Source organism: Tachypleus tridentatus, chromosome 9, assembly GCF_004210375.1.
Source record: "Tachypleus tridentatus isolate NWPU-2018 chromosome 9, ASM421037v1, whole genome shotgun sequence".
In the NCBI taxonomy this organism is placed as follows: Eukaryota; Metazoa; Arthropoda; class Merostomata; order Xiphosura; family Limulidae; genus Tachypleus; species Tachypleus tridentatus.
The window spans coordinates 135358048-135378747 of record NC_134833.1 but is presented as its reverse complement, the minus strand read 5'-3'; the positions used below and the strand labels follow the sequence as shown (position 1 = coordinate 135378747).

The 20700-nt window shown below is 33.4% G+C and overlaps 2 protein-coding genes across 3 annotated transcripts in view; both read left to right on the top strand.

The window, feature by feature from the left end:
* Positions 1-20700, top strand: part of LOC143226439 (proton myo-inositol cotransporter-like) — a 120502-nt gene that overhangs the window by 84623 nt on the left and 15179 nt on the right. The window lies entirely within an intron of this gene.
* LOC143226440 (proton myo-inositol cotransporter-like) overlaps positions 1-20700 on the top strand; it is a 42955-nt gene that overhangs the window by 7076 nt on the left and 15179 nt on the right. For both annotated transcript variants that reach the window (XR_013014621.1, XM_076457393.1), the window contains exons 3-5: positions 3146-3360; positions 10338-10449; positions 12704-12867. Coding sequence is in view for 1 of the 2 variants with exons in the window: in XM_076457393.1 (XP_076313508.1) it covers positions 3146-3360; positions 10338-10449; positions 12704-12867 (491 nt within the window). In the remaining variant the exon portion in view is untranslated. The remainder of the gene's footprint in view (positions 1-3145; positions 3361-10337; positions 10450-12703; positions 12868-20700) is intronic.

Sequence of the window (20700 nt, the reverse complement as noted above, 5' to 3'; positions counted from 1 at the left end):
GCTGCCAACAGGGTATTCCTGAACTCGTATTGGTGAAGTTGTGCTGCCTGTGGTCTCTGAGATTATGATCTTGGAATTTAATTTTGACCATAAGCTAACTTTTATACCACACATCAAGCAGCTATGGGTCAAATGTACAAGAGCACTGAACATCCTCTGTGTCCTCCCTTCCACCACTTGGGGAGCGGGTAAACTTTCTGTGCTAAAGATATATCGTCCTCTTATTCAATTGAAACTCGACTGTGGACTATGTTAGACCATACATGTTAGGCCTTAAAGATGCTAGATACTATTCATCTTTGAGGACTTCAGCTCTGCTCTTGGGCTTTCCACACTTACCAAGTTCAGAGCTTATACGTAGAATCTCAGGAACCTTCTTTGCACCTCTGCCATTTGCAACTGTCTTTACTGTATGCTTCAAAACTTCATTCCTTACCAAAGAATCCCACCTGGGGTTGTGTTTTCCTTTCTCGATGGGCCATGCTTTTTCAGACCGGACGGTCTGCCATTGCTCCTTTTGGCCTTCATATCCAGGTGCAGTTTGATGAATTGGGTTTGTCCTTAGATAACATTGCTGTATCCACTGGTCAGCCCATCTCACCTGGCTTCTTACAGTCCCTAATTGTGACCTATCTTTAAGTCATTTGAGAAAAGTAGACACTCCTGATTGGAAATACTGTCTGCTATTTGCTGAACATCTTTCTAACCATCCTTCCATTCGTATTTATGCAGATGATTCAAAATCAGGTGATTGTGTGGGCTCTGTCATGGTTTGTGTGGTTCAGTGGTTGTGGGCAGAATGCAGAATTCCCTCTACAGCTTGTGTGTTTACTGCTGAACTGTATGCCATTCTCTTGCCCTGAATCACATAGAAGCTAAGCAGTACTCAAACTGCACAATTTATACTGACTTGCTTACTTCTCTGCTGGCCCTGGAATCACTTCATGTTGGTTCACACCCTGTTCTCTCCGATATTCAAAACCAACTGGCCCATTTCTCTTTAACATCTACTTCTATCTAGTTTTTATGGATATTGGGCCACGTTGGTATTTGCTGGAATAAGCTCCCTTACACTGCAGCTAAGTATACTTGCTCTGGCACTATCACTGCTATGCCTGTCCCATACATGGACTATGGTCCTGTATTCAAGGCTCGGCTTCATGCCAGCTGGCAGTCGACTTGGAGTGAGCAATAAGAAAACAAGCTCTTTCAAATAAAACGGTATTGCACTTTGGTCACAGTTTTTTAACTCATCGTTTTCTTTTATCTGGAACTGATGCACCAGTGTGTAGTTTGTGTAACACTCAGATCATAATAAGTCACATTTTACTTTCTTGTCATCTTATGATTCACAATGATGGCACCATTTTAAGCATATTCTGTCCCAAGGTTTGTCCATAACATTAGACAGTGTTATTGGTGACACTGTCCATCTTGTTAATGTTTTTAGTTTTTTAAAAGCCATTAATCTTTTTAATGTTATTTAAGTTTTTTTAATTTTTACTTCACACCTTTTTAATGTGGCTCCCTTTTAAAAATCACAGTTCATCTAGTTCAATTTGAAATTAGAAACTGACTGTGACATTAAGTAACTCGAAACCAGGACTGGAAAGGCCAACTTCAGGTGCCTGACGGTAGTTTTTGTACTTACCTGTTATTCTTCCTGGGGAGTTATGATTATTACAGTCATGTTACAGAAAGTCCTTGACAACTTTAATTACTGTAGTTTTTCTCTTGATGTTGTAGACTAGATGTAAGCATTGGTTTTATGCTAATTATTTATTTATTTTTTTTAACTCTGTTTTGTTTTACCTTTATTTCCTTTTATGAATTTTACTGAATTTATTTCTACGTTTTTACTGGATGTTTGGCACAGATAGCTTAGCTGCTTTGTGCCATAAAACACTTAACCAACCAACCAAAACCACTTGAAGAAGTTTGTGCAGCACTCCCAGACCAGCATTAGTCAGAGTAACACAGCTCTGGCTCTTTTTGCAACTTAACAAGAAAGAAAGACTGGAAGCATCATTAGTGGGTACTGTTTACCAATTGAAGCTATTTTGATGATTCAAAGTGGATTGTGTGGCAATGAGAACTTCCCTAAGCTGGATGGTACACTAGTAACATTAATGCAACATATGAATTGCCTAATGAGAGCTAGAAATAAGTTGCTAAGTACACTTAGTTGCTCTGGACCCTTAATTCAGGAACCCACCATCAATCAGAACATTGGAGGAACCTAAGCACTCTATACTGGGCTGACATTGCTGATAGTCTCTCAATCATGTGATGATTTACATGATTTACAAGTTACAAATAAACATACTCATAGAATTTTCTCACTAATTGTTTGAGTATTGAATAGGTGCAATCAGTCTTTTCTAACATGGAATTTTTCTGAAACTGAAGTGATAAACTTGCATACTATTTATTGACTTCACTATCTGCTTGTATTTATAAATAATGTACCCTTGTCTTTTGATTTTACATGAAACATCTTAATTATTACATCATTATGATTAGCAGCTCTCTCTAGCAAACAGTGAAATTATAAATGTTATTGAAGTACAACTTGGAGCAGCATATTATAAACATCAAAAGAATTAACTAGTTTGTTTTTTAACCAGTTTTATTGTAATAGAACAAATATAGGCTTTTGATGTTGCAAACAATTACATGTCACCCTCTGAAATTCCAGTGTTATCGTTTGTGGTTATCATGGCTATTAGTTATCTTTCTCTTAGAACTTAGTACTATTTAAATTTTTCTTGAGTTTTGTCTTGCATTAACCCAGTTTAACTGCTTTTATAATTAAGTTTTGTGGAAGTAACTTGTGATAATAAATTACTTTAAACATGCCCAGGTGCAGTTGAGTTATAAGATGTATAATCAAAAATGTTTTTGGTAGTTGTGGTGATGAACTTAAACTGTTTCAATAAACAATAAATATTGCCTTGAGAAATATCTAAAACTATAAATTCTGCTGAGCTAATCAACTTTGTGATAACTAAATTTTCATATCTCTTATTTCTCAAAATATAGTTGTGGAGAAACTAGTCTTGTGTTAATTACTGGTGTTTGCAAGCTTTGTTTAGTTTGTATTTATTATATTGCATATATTACAATCAATATTATTTTTGTGTAGGTACATGCTAGGCCTTGCTGGGATCCCATCATTCATTCAATTTTGTGGTTTTTTGTTTATGCCTGAGTCTCCTCGCTGGCTAGTCAAAATGGAAAAGTATGAAAAGGCTATTGAAGTGTTAAGGTCTGTATGGGGAAATTCTGTTGATGTAGAGCCTGAGTTCCAAAGCATTAAGAATAGTAGTTTGGAGCATGAGAGGCAACAAGCTAAATTGGGTAAGTTTGGACATTTTCAGAAAAGCGAGGTGTATGTGGATTTTATTAAGAAAAAAAAAAAAAAGGTAAAAGCAAAGATACTGTGTTTCAAAGCTCTTTTTGAGGGAGTGTGTTACAATTTGAAAATGTATGTACAACTTGAAGCTTGTCAGGATTTATGGGACTGGATTTTGTAACTTACGATAGGTGTCTGTGAGTTGTTGCTGATAAATTTGAACAATAAATTGGCAGCACACAATCTACTTGTTTTAACATAATATATCAAAAACAAGTTTAACATATGTAGAAATTCTTTTCACTGTGGGTTATCATAGTTGTATTTAAAAGTCTAAATAATTCTTTTTTTTTTGTTAAAAGTCCATGCAGCCTGGTTGAGTGACTTTAGAACCCAATAGACAAAACAACTTATTTTTCCCCTCCTATGTTTTTTACTTCCTAGTTTACAATAAATTTACTTCTTTTACCTTGTGAATTACCACATTTATATCTAGAGCTTCAAATAATTGTCCTTTTCATCAAAGCCCACAAAGGCAGGTTCTGATATTTTATAACACATTTTGACGAGACAAACTATTCTACTTATTTCTGTTAAACTATGAATCTTACTTTAAAATATTGTCCCTTATGGCAAAATTAACAATTGCACAGTTAACCTCACTTTCACTGTCTTAACCTTTTTTCCTGACTTCTATTCTCTTGGTTGCTTATATTTATGTATATTTGGAGGTCGAGAACTTTCTACAAACCATGAGACATTGGGATACTCATTTAAGGCAACGAGAAAAATTCAGAAGGTTTGAGTAATGTGACTTCAATTCACAAAATATGAACTACGTACACAAAAACATGACTCGTGCTGTGTTATGTAACAAATCTGTCATAACTATCATTTTTAAACTCTTGTTATTCAAACTGAATAATCATTAAATCACTAAACAAAGTAAATAATAACATTGGTTCTAAACAGTTTTGTTTATCTAACATATCTGTAACCTTATATCAGTGTGTATTAAACATTCAGTACTCTTATAGCCTCTTCAGAGCAATATGGCATACTGTCACTGTGTTTGTTTATGTAATCCACTATTATTTCATCCAAAATTATCAGTAAACTGTAATGCAACCCAGATGCAATAGCTGGTTTAGGGTTGTAGTTAGCAATTTTTAGGCTCAGTTATACCCAAAAGTTTTCAATGGGTTTACAGTCAAGAGATTTTTCTGGCCACTGCAGTCTTGTAACTTTCTCCTAGTCAAGATAATTCTGTACAGTATGAACACTGTGGGCAGTGTTATTGTCATTGTGGAATGCAGAGTTTTATTGCCAAACCTTGCTCCAGCATATGACACAAATACCATCTTCACATGATGCTTTTGGGAGGCTCCACTGACATTTCCCTGGAGGGTATGAAGAGTAGTCTTTCCATAATGATGGATAGCTGTCTAGACATGTACTGCACCACCTCTTATGTTGTTCCTGTGGGAGAAGGAGAAACTTTACTCATCTGTTGTACAGGTAAGCAAGATAACACAAATCCTACCATCAGCTTTAACAAGCCAGAAATAGGACTCATCTGAAAAGATGATATGTTGCCAGTGTCTTAACTGCAAGTTTGAATGCACTATTACCCAAGTAACATGATAACAAAAGTAAATGCTGGTTAATATTGGTTTGATGATAATTTTTGCAAAATAACTTTGTCTGGCCAGTCTGCTATTAACTGTTAATTTGGTTATGGCTCGCACGTTTCATCATTCCATGAACATGCTCATTCTTTCAGCCATGGGGTATTGTAATGTGACAATTAATTCCACCATTCATTGGCAAAAGAGTTGGTAGTGATTGGTGATGATGATGACTAACCGCCTTCCCTCTAGAATTTCACTACTAAATTAGGACAGCTAGCACAGATATCCCTCATATTTTTGCATGAAATTCAAAACATACCTATTTTTCTGGATATTATAAAGTGAATGATTCATACCATTTCTGTCAGAAGGTGTTCCAAGACTTCTTTCAATCTTGATGTGGTAATGTGATGAAAACACTGTCATCCAAGCCAGTAGTTTTTAGTAATCTACCAATAAACTTTCCTGTAGTCCCATGACATTTCAGGATTTTGGATACAGTATACTGGGGATATCTTGCTGTTCTGTCAATGTCTGTTTGATTCATACCATTTCTGAACAGCCAAACTGTTTGATGCCCTATAGCTTCTCATATGTGACAAGGCATAACTCTAAACCAAGTAGAGTGAAATTTTCTAAACAAAATATTGATTGTACCAAAGGTACACTCATTTATACTAAATAGATGTGTGTGTGTGTCAGCAAACAAATTCTCAAAACAACAGATGATATCTCGTACATCTTTTCTGGTACTACTCAGACATTTACATAATAACTACTCCATGCATGTAGACATTAATATCAGTATAGAACAACACGTGTACATTTTCACCAAGACTGTATACATGCATCCATGTTTTGTACTTGTTTTCTTTTGTTTTTACTGTAAAGCTGGATATGTATAGATACACCCTTGTGCAAATTAATTGAAACAAGATGGAAAATTATGATTTATTTATTTATTTCTGAGAATCCAAAAATTACTCGTAAAGTAATCCATGATATGATTAATTAAATAAAGGTCATTAATCCGCTTTGGGATCGAGTCCATGAGTTTACTGCAATCTTTACTAATTTTTGGACCACGGTATCACACCTCAATTATGGCTTCAATTAGCTTATCTTTCGTAGTACAATCTTTTCCCTGACGTCTTTTATACAAATTGCCCAAAGATTTTCAATAGGATTTAAGTCTGGAGAGTTTCCAGGCCAGTCCAGCACCTTTATAAAATTCTTCACAAGTTTCGATGTGTGGCACAGAGCCAGATCTTGCTGAAAAATTCCAGATCCATCTGGAAATCTCTTTTTCAATTCTGGAACAACTCTTCTCTGCAAAATTTCGATGTACTGTGGTCCTTGCATCATACCTTCTATGATATGTAAGCCTTTGATGCCATAGTAGCTGAAAAAGCCCTAAACATCTTCTTCAAGGGATGTTTTACGAACTTATTGATGTGAGATTCTCGAAGTTTCTCACCTGGAGATCTGCGAACATGCAGACTTTTTTGACCCTGTATGAAGAAATGTGTCTCATCACTGAATAACACCTTCCTCCATTGTTCTTGCATTCAGTTCTTGTATTTCAGACCCCATTGATACTGTTTTTTCTTCATTGAGTTGGTAAGAAGTTGTTTTTTGACTGGTCTCCTTGCCCTTTTAATTCAATTTCGAATGACGTAATATTCCTCAAAATTTCGTCATATATCCCAAAAATAGATCGACTGTACTGCAAAACACAGCTAATGATGCCGTCTGTGTGAAAAAATGACTTAAAGGAAATTGGCAGGTCCAGCGAGCCTACACTGGCCATCATGCAGAAGATGTTAAATGACCATTTGTTTCAATTAATTTGCACAAGGGTGTCGCTAATTATATGAATATCTCAACTTTTATAGATGTATGTATATACATTCAATGTAAATATAAGGCAACGTCTCACAGAATAATAACGTGTAAAAATAAACATTTTTAATATTCTTTATAGTTGCAATATTTTCACATTCCTTTTACTTCTTCTATCTGCTGGCTATAGTAACATTTGTCATGGTTCTGCTGCAGCTGACCAGATTTTCTTTTTAGAGTGACATTGTGCACGCTCTACAAGGTTGAAATCATGTTAATTAACAATAATGAACTGGTTATATTAATATAACTTTCCACTACCTTCATTTCTGATGGAGTTTGAGTCATGCCACTTCTACAATTCTCTTCCACTGTTACTTCTCTGTTGGGCTGCTGCTGCTGTATATTTTATCTGACACTAAACATTTTCTAAATAAAATTTATAGTTAGAAATTTCTGCATCAGTTTCATATAGAACCACTATTAGTTTCACCATCTATTGCTTGCACAATTTTGTCACTCCTTGTAGTCAGCTTCTAAGATAGATACTGTATTTGCAGTATCAATAAATTGTACAGCCATGCAGTGTTGGCTGTAATGTAACACCATCAGCTGTTGCAGTGATTGCTGACTCTATGTTGGAAACTGAGCTTGTTGCTATCTTTTAAACTATGGCTTAAAGATTTCTATCATGGAAGACAGCATATGTGCTTATATATTTTAGTTATTTTTGTAACATGGCTGAAGTTGATCATGCAGTGGTAAAAAAAACAAAACCTGTGATCTTGTCAGCAGCATTGTGTCTTAAATGGCAAAAATCATGTAAACAAATGATATGCAACATCAGTACAGTTGCAATAATAAGTTAATAATTGCTATGTTACATGTGTATTATGGCAGCCATATAAATATTAAGTTACATCCATGGCCTGCAATTAGCTATATACACGTGTAGTAGATTAATAGGCTAATATAAACTACAGACAACATTAAAGCAGTTGGGGTCAATAGTTATACAGCTACTGTTATTTGCTAGGTAGTCAAATACACTTAAAAACTACCCTATAAAAATGCAATGATGCATCTAGTAATATTGTCCAGTTTTTATTATAATACAACCATTTTTGCTGTAAGGTGGTGGAACAATATTAAATAATAATAAAGAACAAATGTGTGATTCCTGTTATGAATCACTACCATGGTTAATGATATTCATTGTGTGTTCATTAATCAGTTCCCATATTTACCATTTGTAATGCAAAAGCTTTCAATTATTGTACAGACTTACACACTATGATAGAAGTAAATCCTCTCTTAATTTCTATATTTTTTCATGCCTTGAAACTCATAATTGAGTTTTACCCGACACTTAAGTGTTTCTGTCCCACAAGTGGAAGTAGTGCAGTGAAAAGAGCCCTATTGCTTGAAGATTTGGCTTACCTGTTGAATCTCGGATATTATTATAATATGTTAGGAATAACTGCTGTTTCTAATAATTATGCCTGGTGTTTTTGTTTTGTTTTTATTAAAACATTTATGGAAAATGTTGTTGTTTTTGGCACAATCATATTTGTGTGTGTATAAATTTATAAGGTTTTAGTAAGCAAATCAAGTATATCTTTCCCTCATAATAATGTTGTAAACTGTATTGTTATTGGTAGTATGAATACATGAACAAAAATAATTGAAATATATAAGAAAAGCTAGTTGTGCCTAATATAGCATTTTGATGATATTTTTTTTCTTTGAGATTTTATTACACATTTCACTACATGCATATGATGGAACAATAAAGGATAAGAAAACTCAAAACACATTCTGTTTGTGTTTTCAGCACTAATGAAATTGTTGCCATTCAAACCAAGCATACCTAACCTATCAGATAGCTTCACAGTTTTTCACTATATATATAAAGTCACAAACTTGACCTCCATCAGGGAGCAGTATGAGCCACATAACACTATGAGAAGTACTTCCTCTGCTATTCCTCTCATGTTATCCAATGTCCTGACCAGTCCTTTTTCTCATGAAAGCAATTTGGCTTCTCACTCATTTCCTTATTTTCCATCTCCTAACAGTACTCCCTTTCCAATGATGATTAGCTTCTTTGTTTTCTTTGCTCATTGTGGTGTTATATGGCACGTACTGTCCCCTTATGGAGTTCAAGTTTATGACTTTTTATTTATACAAATAGAGTGAGAAACTGTAAAGCTATCTGATGGGCTAGGAATGTCCAATTTGAATGGGAACATATCCATTAGTGCTGAAAACATAAACAGAATGGTTTGGTGCATCAGTGGGTTACAAAAGCATGTATAAGTTGTCCCAAGCTGGAAATATACCACCAATAAGCCTGTAGATCAAGGGGCTACTCCATGGGGAAAAAATCTTGCTGGGACAAGATAATCAATATGCCTCCAGATTTGTAGTGCTAGGAATATGGCAACTAAGATCACCATGTGGTGACTGTGGGCTCAGAAAAGGTGATCCAGGATCTGAAAGAACAGAGACTTGGAATTGGTAGACCCTTGCTTGGTGATATAAATAACCAATGTGGAATTGTTGGAGTGTGCAGTAATCACCTTCTCTTACAGGAATGGAAGTGGGACAAAGCTTGATGAACTCCCATAAACTCAAAAAAGATAAAACAGAAAGAAAAGTCTTTGATTGACCAGAGTAGGTGACTGTGTGGGCTGCGTAACGTTGAAAGTAACGTATGGATGATCTTTGTGTAGCTCTATCATTCGTATGTTCTTGTTTGCATTCTTTTTGGTACTGTCATTCCTATATCAGTTTACATGTACAAAATGTTTTTTATTACTTGTATACAAGGAGCTGATGACAAACATTTTGTGCTTCAACACATGTGTAAACATGAGTATGTTAAACTTGCTGTATAGGAAGAGTTTAGAAATAACACGTGCTTGTTAAGAAAATACACCTGTTGCTGATAGAAAGTTTCAGTGAATTAGTTATTTTTGTTTACATTTTCATTTGGAAACATCCTGTGATATTTCTCCTTGATTAAGTTTATTAATCCTAGAAATACAAATGCATCGGTGTTTAAACATATTTTCCTGAACTATTTATGTACCAGATTACTTGTGGGTCCATGATTAATAATTACTACAAGGTTTGTTTTAATATAAACATCACACAAAATACACCAGTATTACAGTTAGCCAAACTAATTACTGCTATTGTTCCTTGTATGTGTTATGAAAATTTATGATTTTATTTTTTTTTTCCAGTTTCTTACATTGAGATAAGGTAAAAACATAAAATTATACAAGGTACTGCAGTATGTTGATCTACTAGCAGTGAAGGTAAAAATGTGTTGGTGTATGTTAATGAGCCATTTGATTCTGATATTTTTGTAAGAAATTTCAGCTTCTAAACCTTAAACTTTTACTATAGTACATCAGTTTCACATATTATAATAGCTGCTCTCTCTTGCTTTTCATATTAATTTGAGCTTTGAAATTAATTTTCTTTCTTTTTTTTTTTAGGTTCAAAGCCAGTCCTGTTTAAAATACTTCTGGATCCATTTGTCAGAAATGCTCTAATTGTGGGTTGTGCATTACAGATATTTCAACAGATTTCAGGCATCAACATTGTAATGTAAATATTAACTTTTCTTTACCTCTTAATACCTTTAAATTTTATATGTCTTCCCTGGAGAAAAATTGAAATTATAAACTGTATTGTGATTTTAATTAGGTTCTTATATGTGTAACTTGCATTTGTTTTCTAAGTGCCATTATTGTATAGAATTTAATGTTGAGTTAAAAGTGTAAACATTTTGAATGTACAATTTTATAATTAAGAAATGAATGTTTTCAAGTTGTTTATGACTCATCTCTTGTGCAAAAACTCTGATGTTTTTTAATGTATTGTGTCTGTTGGTTTATAAAATAAACTGTTATTAAATGAATACAGTTGCACTGTCTTTGTTCATTGAACAAAAATGTTCAAAGCATCAATACTTATGCTATTGTTTAGATTGTGTGGATTTTTCATATCACACAAATGTGATTAAACAAAGTCTTTCTTTGCAGAATATTAAAAGAAATATGTCATTGACATCTTCATTGTAAACTTTATTATATGATATTTAGTTAGATAAATTAAAGTAATTCATTAATTTGGATTAAAGCTGATAACAATCTCAGAAGTGTGGAACATTGGGTGTTGTGATATTGAAGATCCTAATCATAATGATTTTGAAATGCAATAGTTCATTTTTTTTATGAGATATTGTTACAAGCTATTTTTTTACTGTTGTATTTAAGTGTTAGCTGGAGTACATAGAATCATAATTTCATGTTAATGAAAGAGTGGCTTTCCAGAATACCTGGAATGTGGATTAGGTTGTAAATATGAGTGAGCCAGTAGTGAAGGTAGTTGTCTTCTAGTCAGTAGAGTGAATCAGTCAGTGTGCTCATATTTTTATTACATTTAATGCATTAATTTATACAAGTAAGTTGATTTTTACATTAGTGTAGTGCAGACAGAATGACTTTAAATGTTGGCCCACAAGCTACAAAGTGTACACGCCTGTAAAAAATGTTAGGGAGAAAAAAAACTAATTTGTTATTGTTACATGGATTAGATTTAATTACTTTTCATGAGATAATTTAAAAGAACTTGGGAATTCAAATTAATTATTTTACAACGTATCATAAACATACTTGCAAAATTTATGAAATCAGTAACATCAAGCCATGTTTGAAAGCTTAGAATCTTTTTTTCAGTACTTGTAGTTTTCTACAAAAATAGTTTTCAGGGTGTTTTGTGGGATTAAATATCCCTGATATGTTCATTAATGTCATCCAATAATCATATTATTAGGTGATGTTCTATAAAGAAAAGTGTCATCAGTTGGCAAAAATAGAGAATTTAAGACATTCAGTTAGCAGAAATAAGTGTTGATGAACTGTTACATGTAGTATTCAGATCAGTTAAATTCAGCTAGCAGAAATAAGTGTTGATGAACTGTTACATGTAGTATTCAGATCAGTTAAATTCAGCTAGCAAAAATAAGTGTTGATGAACTGTGTTGTATTCAGATCAGTTAAATTCAGCTAGCAAAAATAAGTGTTGATGAACTGTTACATGTAGTATTCAGATCAGTTAAATTCAGTTAGCAGAAATAAGTGTTGATGAACTGTTACATGTAGTATTCAGATCAGTTAAATTCAGTTAGCAGAAATAAGTGTTGATGAACTGTTACATGTAGTATTCAGATCAGTTAAATTCAGCTAGCAGAAATAAGTGTTGCTGTAATGTTAATGTAGTATTCAGATCAGTTCTTATATAAATACTGATTTAAAAAGGTTACCTGTCAATTATATTACTGTTGTATAAAATAGTAACTCATTCACAGGTCTGTGTTGAGTTTATATATAAAGTATGATTAACTTGTAGTCATCATGTACAATTTATTTTCATTCTGTCAAGATATGTATTTATTTTTATTATTAGTGAGTATTCTGTCAGTGCACTAACTGTATCTAGAAAATACTGAAAGCCTTGGCACCTTGTATAAAACCTTATTCTATATTTTTGTTGTTTTTCTCACCTCAGTATTGAAACCTTTTCACTTACTTTGGTAACAAGCATGCTCTCTTTCATCCTTTTAAAAATTCAGGTTGTGCTTGGTGCAACCAGATTTAATATTTACAGGCAGAACCAGGATTAAGTATGTGTTGAGCTTGAGTCAATATTGACCACTGATGAGTTTTACATTCATTTTTACAAGTTTTATGTACTTTGTGTTTTATCTTATAAAACACTAAATATCACAACATTCTGTTACTAATTTTATTAACTCTTCTACTTATTACTCTTCTCTTTTTTTTTTTTATATTTACAGGTACTACAGTGCCACTATCATAGAAATGTCAGGGATAAAAAATGAAACAACAGTTATTTGGCTTGCAGCTGTGACAGCTGGAGTTAATTTTATTTGCACTTTTATCGGACTGGCATTAGTGGAGAGATGTGGACGTAGACCACTTGTTTTATCAAGCTCAGGGGGTAAGTAATTAACTAGAGAAATTAAAAATTATTCATGGTGTTCTTTTACTTTCTTTCATCTGAGGTGACTTAGAAAGAATCATGAATCACTAAGGATCATCACATTCTGTGTCTGGCCTCAAATGAACCATTTATTATCTTAGATATATTGCTTTTAATTCAGCCATCTCTCTCGCATGTGATCATTTAATTTATTAGATCACATGGTTTTCTGTTGTGTCTTTAAAAGCTCTTCTTCCATCGATAATTCAATTCCTACATAAGTCATAATCAGTAATTTGTTAATGTCGTAATAAATTAATTTTTTTAATAACAAAAATGTATGTACTTGAGATCCAGGTAAGAGTCCAGCATTATTAAATTCCCTTTTTTAGTTTTACTTGATCTGAAGAGACAATCTGCATCTCTAAAATTACCAGTTTAGTCTTGTATGATAATGCTTTTATAATTAAAATATATTTATTTATATTAAACTGATACTATTTTCATTATCCAAAAGTATTACTGATAGCATTGTAATAAATTTAATTGGTGGTTTGATGGTTTTTGTTAGAATTTATGACAGCAATTTTGATAAAACTACATCTGTTTTATTATAAATCATATTTTGTTTGTTTCACAACTTGTAAACATATGATGCTTATTACAGTAATAAAAGCTGATCTCTTCTTTGATTGAATTTTCTTCACTTGTTTTGTATGTGGTTCATATTTGGACTCTACTATTGTACTGAAGATGATTTTAATTTAAATTTTAAATTATTTCCACTCTTACAAGGATAAATTGAAATTGTGAATTACAATTAATCATTGATTAGGCTCATTAAACTCTTGTCTCACCAGTCACTTGTAATTTAAAATAAGAGAATAACAGTTTTTATCAGTTTGTTATAATTTTTAAGATTAATTCTAAGATTGTATAGTAGTTGAAATATGATAACATTTGTCTATTAAGATAATGATTAATAATATCTTAAGCAGTGAAGTTTGGAGATTTCTTAAATTACCAAAGGTCACAGAGGTTATGTTTTCACTCCTGTGTATGTTTGTCAACAGCATGTTTCAAAAACAGCTGAATGTATTTTGGTAACATATGGACTATGGCCCAACTTGGAAGTGATTAGTTTCTAAAGGATAAAGATCACAATAAGGCCACCAAAAACACAACAACCCTATCTGTTAACATGGGGACCAGTTTTTTTCACATTATTTTTGCTTTGTTACTCAGTCAAAAATGATCAGATTAAACTTGGTGGATGTGTGTTTAATATTATTTCTTATTGTCCTGCCACAAATTGAGTCTGTTAATAGTGACAAACATAAGAACACATTTTGTAAATGGAAGTACCACTTCTTACCTAAAGCTGTTTTGATCTTAATGTGCCCTGTAAGTATATTTAAAACACTGTGCTACATTACACCAGGTCTTTTGCTCTATTTCAGATACAAGCTAATTATGTGACTTCCCTCCACCAATCACACTGTGCCATCAATACTGGTGCAGCTATCTCCTTCTGCTATTCTAGAACAAATCCTCACTTTATTGATTGGAATACTGGTGTGCAGATATATGTTTTAACGTATTCTTTGTATGACTACAAAACTTTGATTATGCTTGATCACAAACTTATGTCAACTTCAAGTTTCGATTTCTTGTGTTTGATTTCCATTGTTGTTACTCATTTGTATCAGAAATATTTCTGTTTTCTAAATTCTAGTTTGTTAATGTGAATGTGATATTTAATATGGAGGATGAAGAAATTCCTACAACAGTCCACAATTTCTTTCTGTGGTACTTTCCATTTTATTTCCAATGTCAAGTATTGTTCTTTTCCCCAGGAGATCTGTGGTAAGTTTCTCAGCATGTACTCCTCACTCTGAAAGGTACACCCATGTTTAGCAAGTTTATGTGGTCTTGTGCGTACTGACCTAATTTCCTCAAGCTATAAGTTATGTCTTCTCTGATCATCATTTGATAAGTTAGATTTCTATAATTCTTTTATGATCTAAGTTACTTTAGTTTAGGTTTACATTTAAAATTTAATTATTACCTTTTCAGTGGGTATATATATATGGATTTTGCATGATAGTTACTGTTCAGGCAGTTGCAATCTCAACCAATTTTAAGGGTGAGTTAATTTGTTTTTTATATACTTCCTTCTTTATTATTACTACTAAAATCTAATTGGGGATTAAATTTGAGTCAAATTTTGTTATTGTTAACTGAATCCCTTTTTATTCTTATGTTCTTCAGGGTAGATTTTACTTTTGTATCCTTTGTCTCATCGACTCTTTGACTGGACTTATAAATTTGATATTTACATGTTATTTTCTTTTCAAAGTTGTTTTGCTGGCTTTGTATTTTAGGTATTGTTTATTGTTTTATGTACCAGGCCAGATTTCATAGTTTTGCAAATTTGTTACTTTTTGTAGTTTGTGCACTCTATACAGTTCTAGGTTTTGTTAGTTTTTTAGTAATGAGTACTTTAAGTATGACGGCTTTATGTCCTACACTTCACATCAGTTTGATGGGTTCTACAGGTTCTGTCCATCTTCTCCCATCCAATTCCAAAATCTTCCTTGTGATTTGAGATTGTAACTCTTCCTGTCATCTTGCCTAGTCTGATCAAGACATGCTATATAAAGAAGCTGTTTAATGGGTGGTACCCACTCAACCAGGGCCCTGTCTATTGGTTGTACTGCAGAAGATGGGAGACAGAGAGCAGTTGAAGACCTCACCTGGTTGAACTCTTATTTGGAGCCAGCTTATTTCAATATGGAGTTCTACCTCTTGCTTTGGAGTTTTTGTGTTTCCCAGGACTCTGTGTGACCAATTTGTCATGATAGATGCCTTTCTTCATATTTCAACTGCTTCATTGTCACATCACTTCTTCAGTTCATTCATGAAGGTAATATCTTCCAATTTTGGGTGCTGCCCTTCAGTCCTTCTTTGGTTGAATTTGTTTGTTGAGGGTTACACTTTTTTGCTTGTTATTTTCACTTGTTGGGTCTTCAGACTCTCCTTTTTATGGAAGATTGGCTTCTACTTGCCTCTTCCTGTGCCCAGTTGGTTAATCATGCCAGCTTAGCTTTTGAAGAAGCTAATTGGGTAGTGTTTACTGATCAAGTCGGAAAAGTCCACTCTAAACCCCACTACATATCTTATTCCATTGGGTTTTTTTTTTGCTTAAATTCCCTTCTTCATTTGGCCTAACCTTCAGCATTTTGGCTCAGTTATATTGAGCAGGTAGTTTCAATGGTCCTACCTTCTTCTTTTATCACTGCATGAGGGGTTCTTTCTTTCTTGAGGATTTGAGTTCTCATTTTCTTGGGTTGAACACACATGGATTCCTTTAGTGGATGCTCCTTTACCAACCAAACTTCTCCTGTACCCCTTTGATGCAGTGGTATGTCTGTGAACTAACAACTTTGAAATCTGAGTTTTGATATCTTTGGTGGGCAAAGTACAAGTACACTATTGTGGTGCTTTGTGCTTAACTTCAAAAGCAACAGACAGACAAACAAACTTATCCTATGATTCCTGGGACCATCTCGTTACCTTTCCTCCTCAGACCAGGACCAACATTGCTTGCTGGCTCAACAAGTAACTGACCTTGATGAGGATTCCCATATCTCCACCTTGTCCAGAATCTCAACTCAACTGTTTACTAGTCAGTGGTTTGCTGAGGAGTCTACTCTTCGTTTTCAACATTCTGGAACTTTTGGTAATTTGTAGGGATCTCACACTCACACTTTTGTAGGGGCAGGTGGTTATGGTTCATTCTAACTATTCCATTTTTGTCATCTGTATAACCAGTCACTTATCTCAGTCTAACCAGGTTCTGGGAATACCACGTATAGATATGTTAACTACTCACTGGAACATGAAAATTCCTTCCTTCAGTTAGGATTGGAGGGGGTCTTCATCCTGATACCTTCCCTCGAATCAGACTCTTCCTTGGAGTCCTTTTCCTTATTCAAACCACCCCTTGTTGTTTAATTGGTTGCTACTTAATATTGGCCTGCTCAGACATGATTTCCTTTGCTCTGGCCCTTACTGGAGCAACATTCCCTTCTCTTACTTCTGTCCCAGTCTCTCCTCTGACAACTGTGATTGGGTATAACTCATTCTGATATCACCAAACCCCATCTTCATGTGTGGCTTTTGTCTGGTCTCTTGCCTCAGCTCAGGGATTCATCCCTTATGTAGCAATTTTTCTTTCCCCTTCCATTTGGCCTTCCTTCTTTGTCAGTGTACCAGAGGAAACAGCCTACCTTCAAACCAAAGTCTGTTCGTCATGGCTTCTGCCCTTCCTCTTCTTCTTTACCTCCTCTTTCCCAGTTCTTCACACTGCTGTTTATTCTGTGTTTGTCTGTGTTAACTATTTCCATTTATAGGGCTGCCTTAACAATTACCTTTTGGTTTACCTGTTTTGGGCAAGCTTTCTTCTCTCCTGTTATTTCCATCCTTTTATCTATTCTTGTCCTCTATGTCTCTTTGTTTTGCCATATTGTATCTCTGTTTTGTCTTTCACGCCTGTCTAATTCTCCATTTGAACTCATTGCTATGAGTTTCTCGTACTACTCTCCTTTAAGTCCTCTTTCTTTTTCTTGCTTGCTTGCAGTCATTGTTGGTCCAGTATTTATGTCATTGATGTTTATTACATCCATTACTGTTCCTCTTCTGTTATCCTCTATCCTGATTTTGCTATCCTTTCTTAGATATCTGCTGCCAGAGCAGGTGGTTTGGTCTTCCTTCCTACTTCCTTACCATCCATTTCTCACAGCACTTCTGTTCAGTTTCAAATATACATTTTTGGTTTGGTTTGGTTTGTTCTCTGACATGTTTTGTGGGTTGTACTATCTCCCTTTATGTTATTGTTCCTATTTCTTTTTCAAAGGATTTCCTTTTGTGTCCCATGATCTGTCTCATATTGCACTTACTGTTTGGGTATGTCAGAAGTGAAGATGTTCTAGAATAATAGAGGGAGCTAGCTGTGCCAGTATAGATGGTGCAGAATGATTGGTGAAACATAGTCATATGATCAGCTGATGTTCTAAAATGGTGTACAGATTATGGGGTACAAAGGCTTGTGTGCTGTAATGAAGTCTGTGTTTTTGTTTGTCAGTGCTTAAAAGGTAGATCAGAATTGAGATAGCTTTGTGTGAAGACTGGTGCAGTATAGTGAAATTTTTTTAGCAATGCTGAGAGGGCAGATCAGAATTGAAGCAGCTTTGGGTGATAGGATATAAGTACCAATTTTAAATACACTTTCAGTTTAAGAAAATGTTAATTTTCATATTTTTTGAGAGCCAAATTTAATCAATGCTGTGGGGCAGATGCATGTACTCTGCTGAGTGCCTCTATAATTAAACATGTTTTACATTGACAGGTGTACTAGCTATGTTACTAATAACTGATATGAAAAAAGTTGCTCACAGACTAATGTGTTTCTTAACATTAACATCATAACAAAAAGAAAATCTGTTCGTAGCTTGATGTTTGTTGCTCAAAAATGATATCTATTTTTAATTTGTTAAGATTATTGATAGACAGCTTGCAAAAATGGTTGCCATACACTTGTTTTATTATATGTACTAATTTTTTTTTGTTTTAACTTTGTGAAACAGAATTTATTTGTAATAAACTTGAAAATTGAAATAATATTCACTGACTTTTTGGTATTTTTTTAATTTTTTCTCACTTATAGATTTCTGTAATTGATAGCAACAAATGAATCTTGGTTTTCCTTCAAAGCTAGCAATTACTGATTCACAGTATTAGGTAACAACAGAAGATGAATATGGTATGATTCATTGTATAAGTGGTGATATGCACAAGTATTGTCTCATTTGAATCATGGAGTTGTCTCATGACATACATGCAACTTGTTTCTACAGTTAGAATTACTGTGTTGTTATTGATTTTTCATAGTGATTGACCAAGCTAATATCTAGAAATGTATGCAAACCAATCCAGAAAAACAGAGTTAACTGGTAACAGTGAAATTTGATTCAGTACCAATAAACAGTACTGACAGATTGATTACCGTTTATTAATTGATTAGGGATTTCTATGAAGCTGCTCAGAATATTAAACATTTAACATTGTTGATTTCGTAACAGTATAATTTACATAATCTGAAGTATTGTTGAGAGTAATGTTTTATAAATTTATGGTGGTTGATCTTTATGACAAGTATGTACAAACTAAACACCTAAGTATGTGAAGTGGGAAGAAAGTCTTATTTCAAATAGTTGACCCAAGTTTTAGTAAAAATAAAGTGCCAACAATAACTCAGATTGTATTCTGATGCTTTGTTTCGAATAATGTGAACATACACAGCTTTACTGGCATAGAAAATACTCAACAGAGATATCAATTTGAACATAAGAATATAATGTTTTTATATCTATTTCTACTATGACACATTCAAAAAGTTTCAGGTGAAGAAAGCTAGTGTGAAATGTATTGTACATGAAAGTCACTACCTGATAAACTGTTAAACAGTGCAGGGCTCATTTTATTATGAAGACAACAAAACATATATTCACAGTTCTCTCTCAGCCATGATCATGTGATGCTGCTCACATAAATAAAATTTCTGTACAATAAAAATTCTTTATTTATAAGTAATAAAATGTTGAAAAATGCCCACTTTGTATGCATAATGGGTCATTGTGATTTCTGAAGTTTGTTTTTATCCTTTTTACATATTACAAGAAGGATGTCACTCTTACCACTGGGTCCTAATTGGAAATGTCCCATCATTTATGTCATTAGGTTATGTAAACTAAGGCAAGTTGCAACTACCTTGTTCACTGAAAAAATCACTAAGTTGTTATAAACAAGCAAAAATAATATTTATTTGTCAAGAATGTGAATATAAAACTACACATCTTCAGACATGGTGAAAAGACTGTTAAAAAATTAGGAATTATAAATACAGTTACTTCCTATGATATCAAAATGCAGGAATGTTCAGTACTTTATGTATTGAACTGTTTGCAGGATTCAGTGTTAAATCTTGATACTGATAAAATAATTTCTATAATGCAGTGAACAGAGAAATAAAACATTCATCTATATTCTTATACATTATGTAAATTCAGTTTGGAAAAACAAATTTTAGTGCAGCTCATTTCTACCAGATTTTTTTCAGTTTTGTACATAGGTTTCTGTGCAAATTTTAACACTGACTGTTTTTGGAAGATAGTTTCAACAAGTGTGAAATAAAGATACATAATATAAACCACAAATATATCTACACAATCATTACATATAAATTGTTTAGAAAAGAATGTTTTTACATTTATGGTTTATTATAGGCCCCAATTTGCAAGATTTTTAAAAATTAAACACCTGTCAATTTAAAAGTAAGAAGCACTTCAACAAATTATTTCTCCTGATTTCAAAAACATTTGACATTTCGCTCACCAAATAAAACAAAGTATTTATGTGTTCCTTCCATAATAACAGCAGTTTCATGCCTCTCAGCTAACAGCCATATAAATGCTCCATGAGTAAAAAATATGACATATTTATTAAACTTTTACTTACTGTAGAAAATGCAAATGCAAAACATTCATAGTATAAGTGCGTGGTAAATCAATTTTTGAAAAACAAAGCAAAATCACAATTGGAAGTAACAATAGTGTGATCCTTTATATGATATATTTATACCTCAAGTAAAAACATAATTAAATTATATTTGAAATTCGTGAGTAGCAAATAAGTGATTTAGTAAAATGGACTTACAGTGGACAATCTACTGAACAATTCTTTGCATCTTATTTTATCAATAGGATCATGAAAGTTGGCTTCAAAGAAACG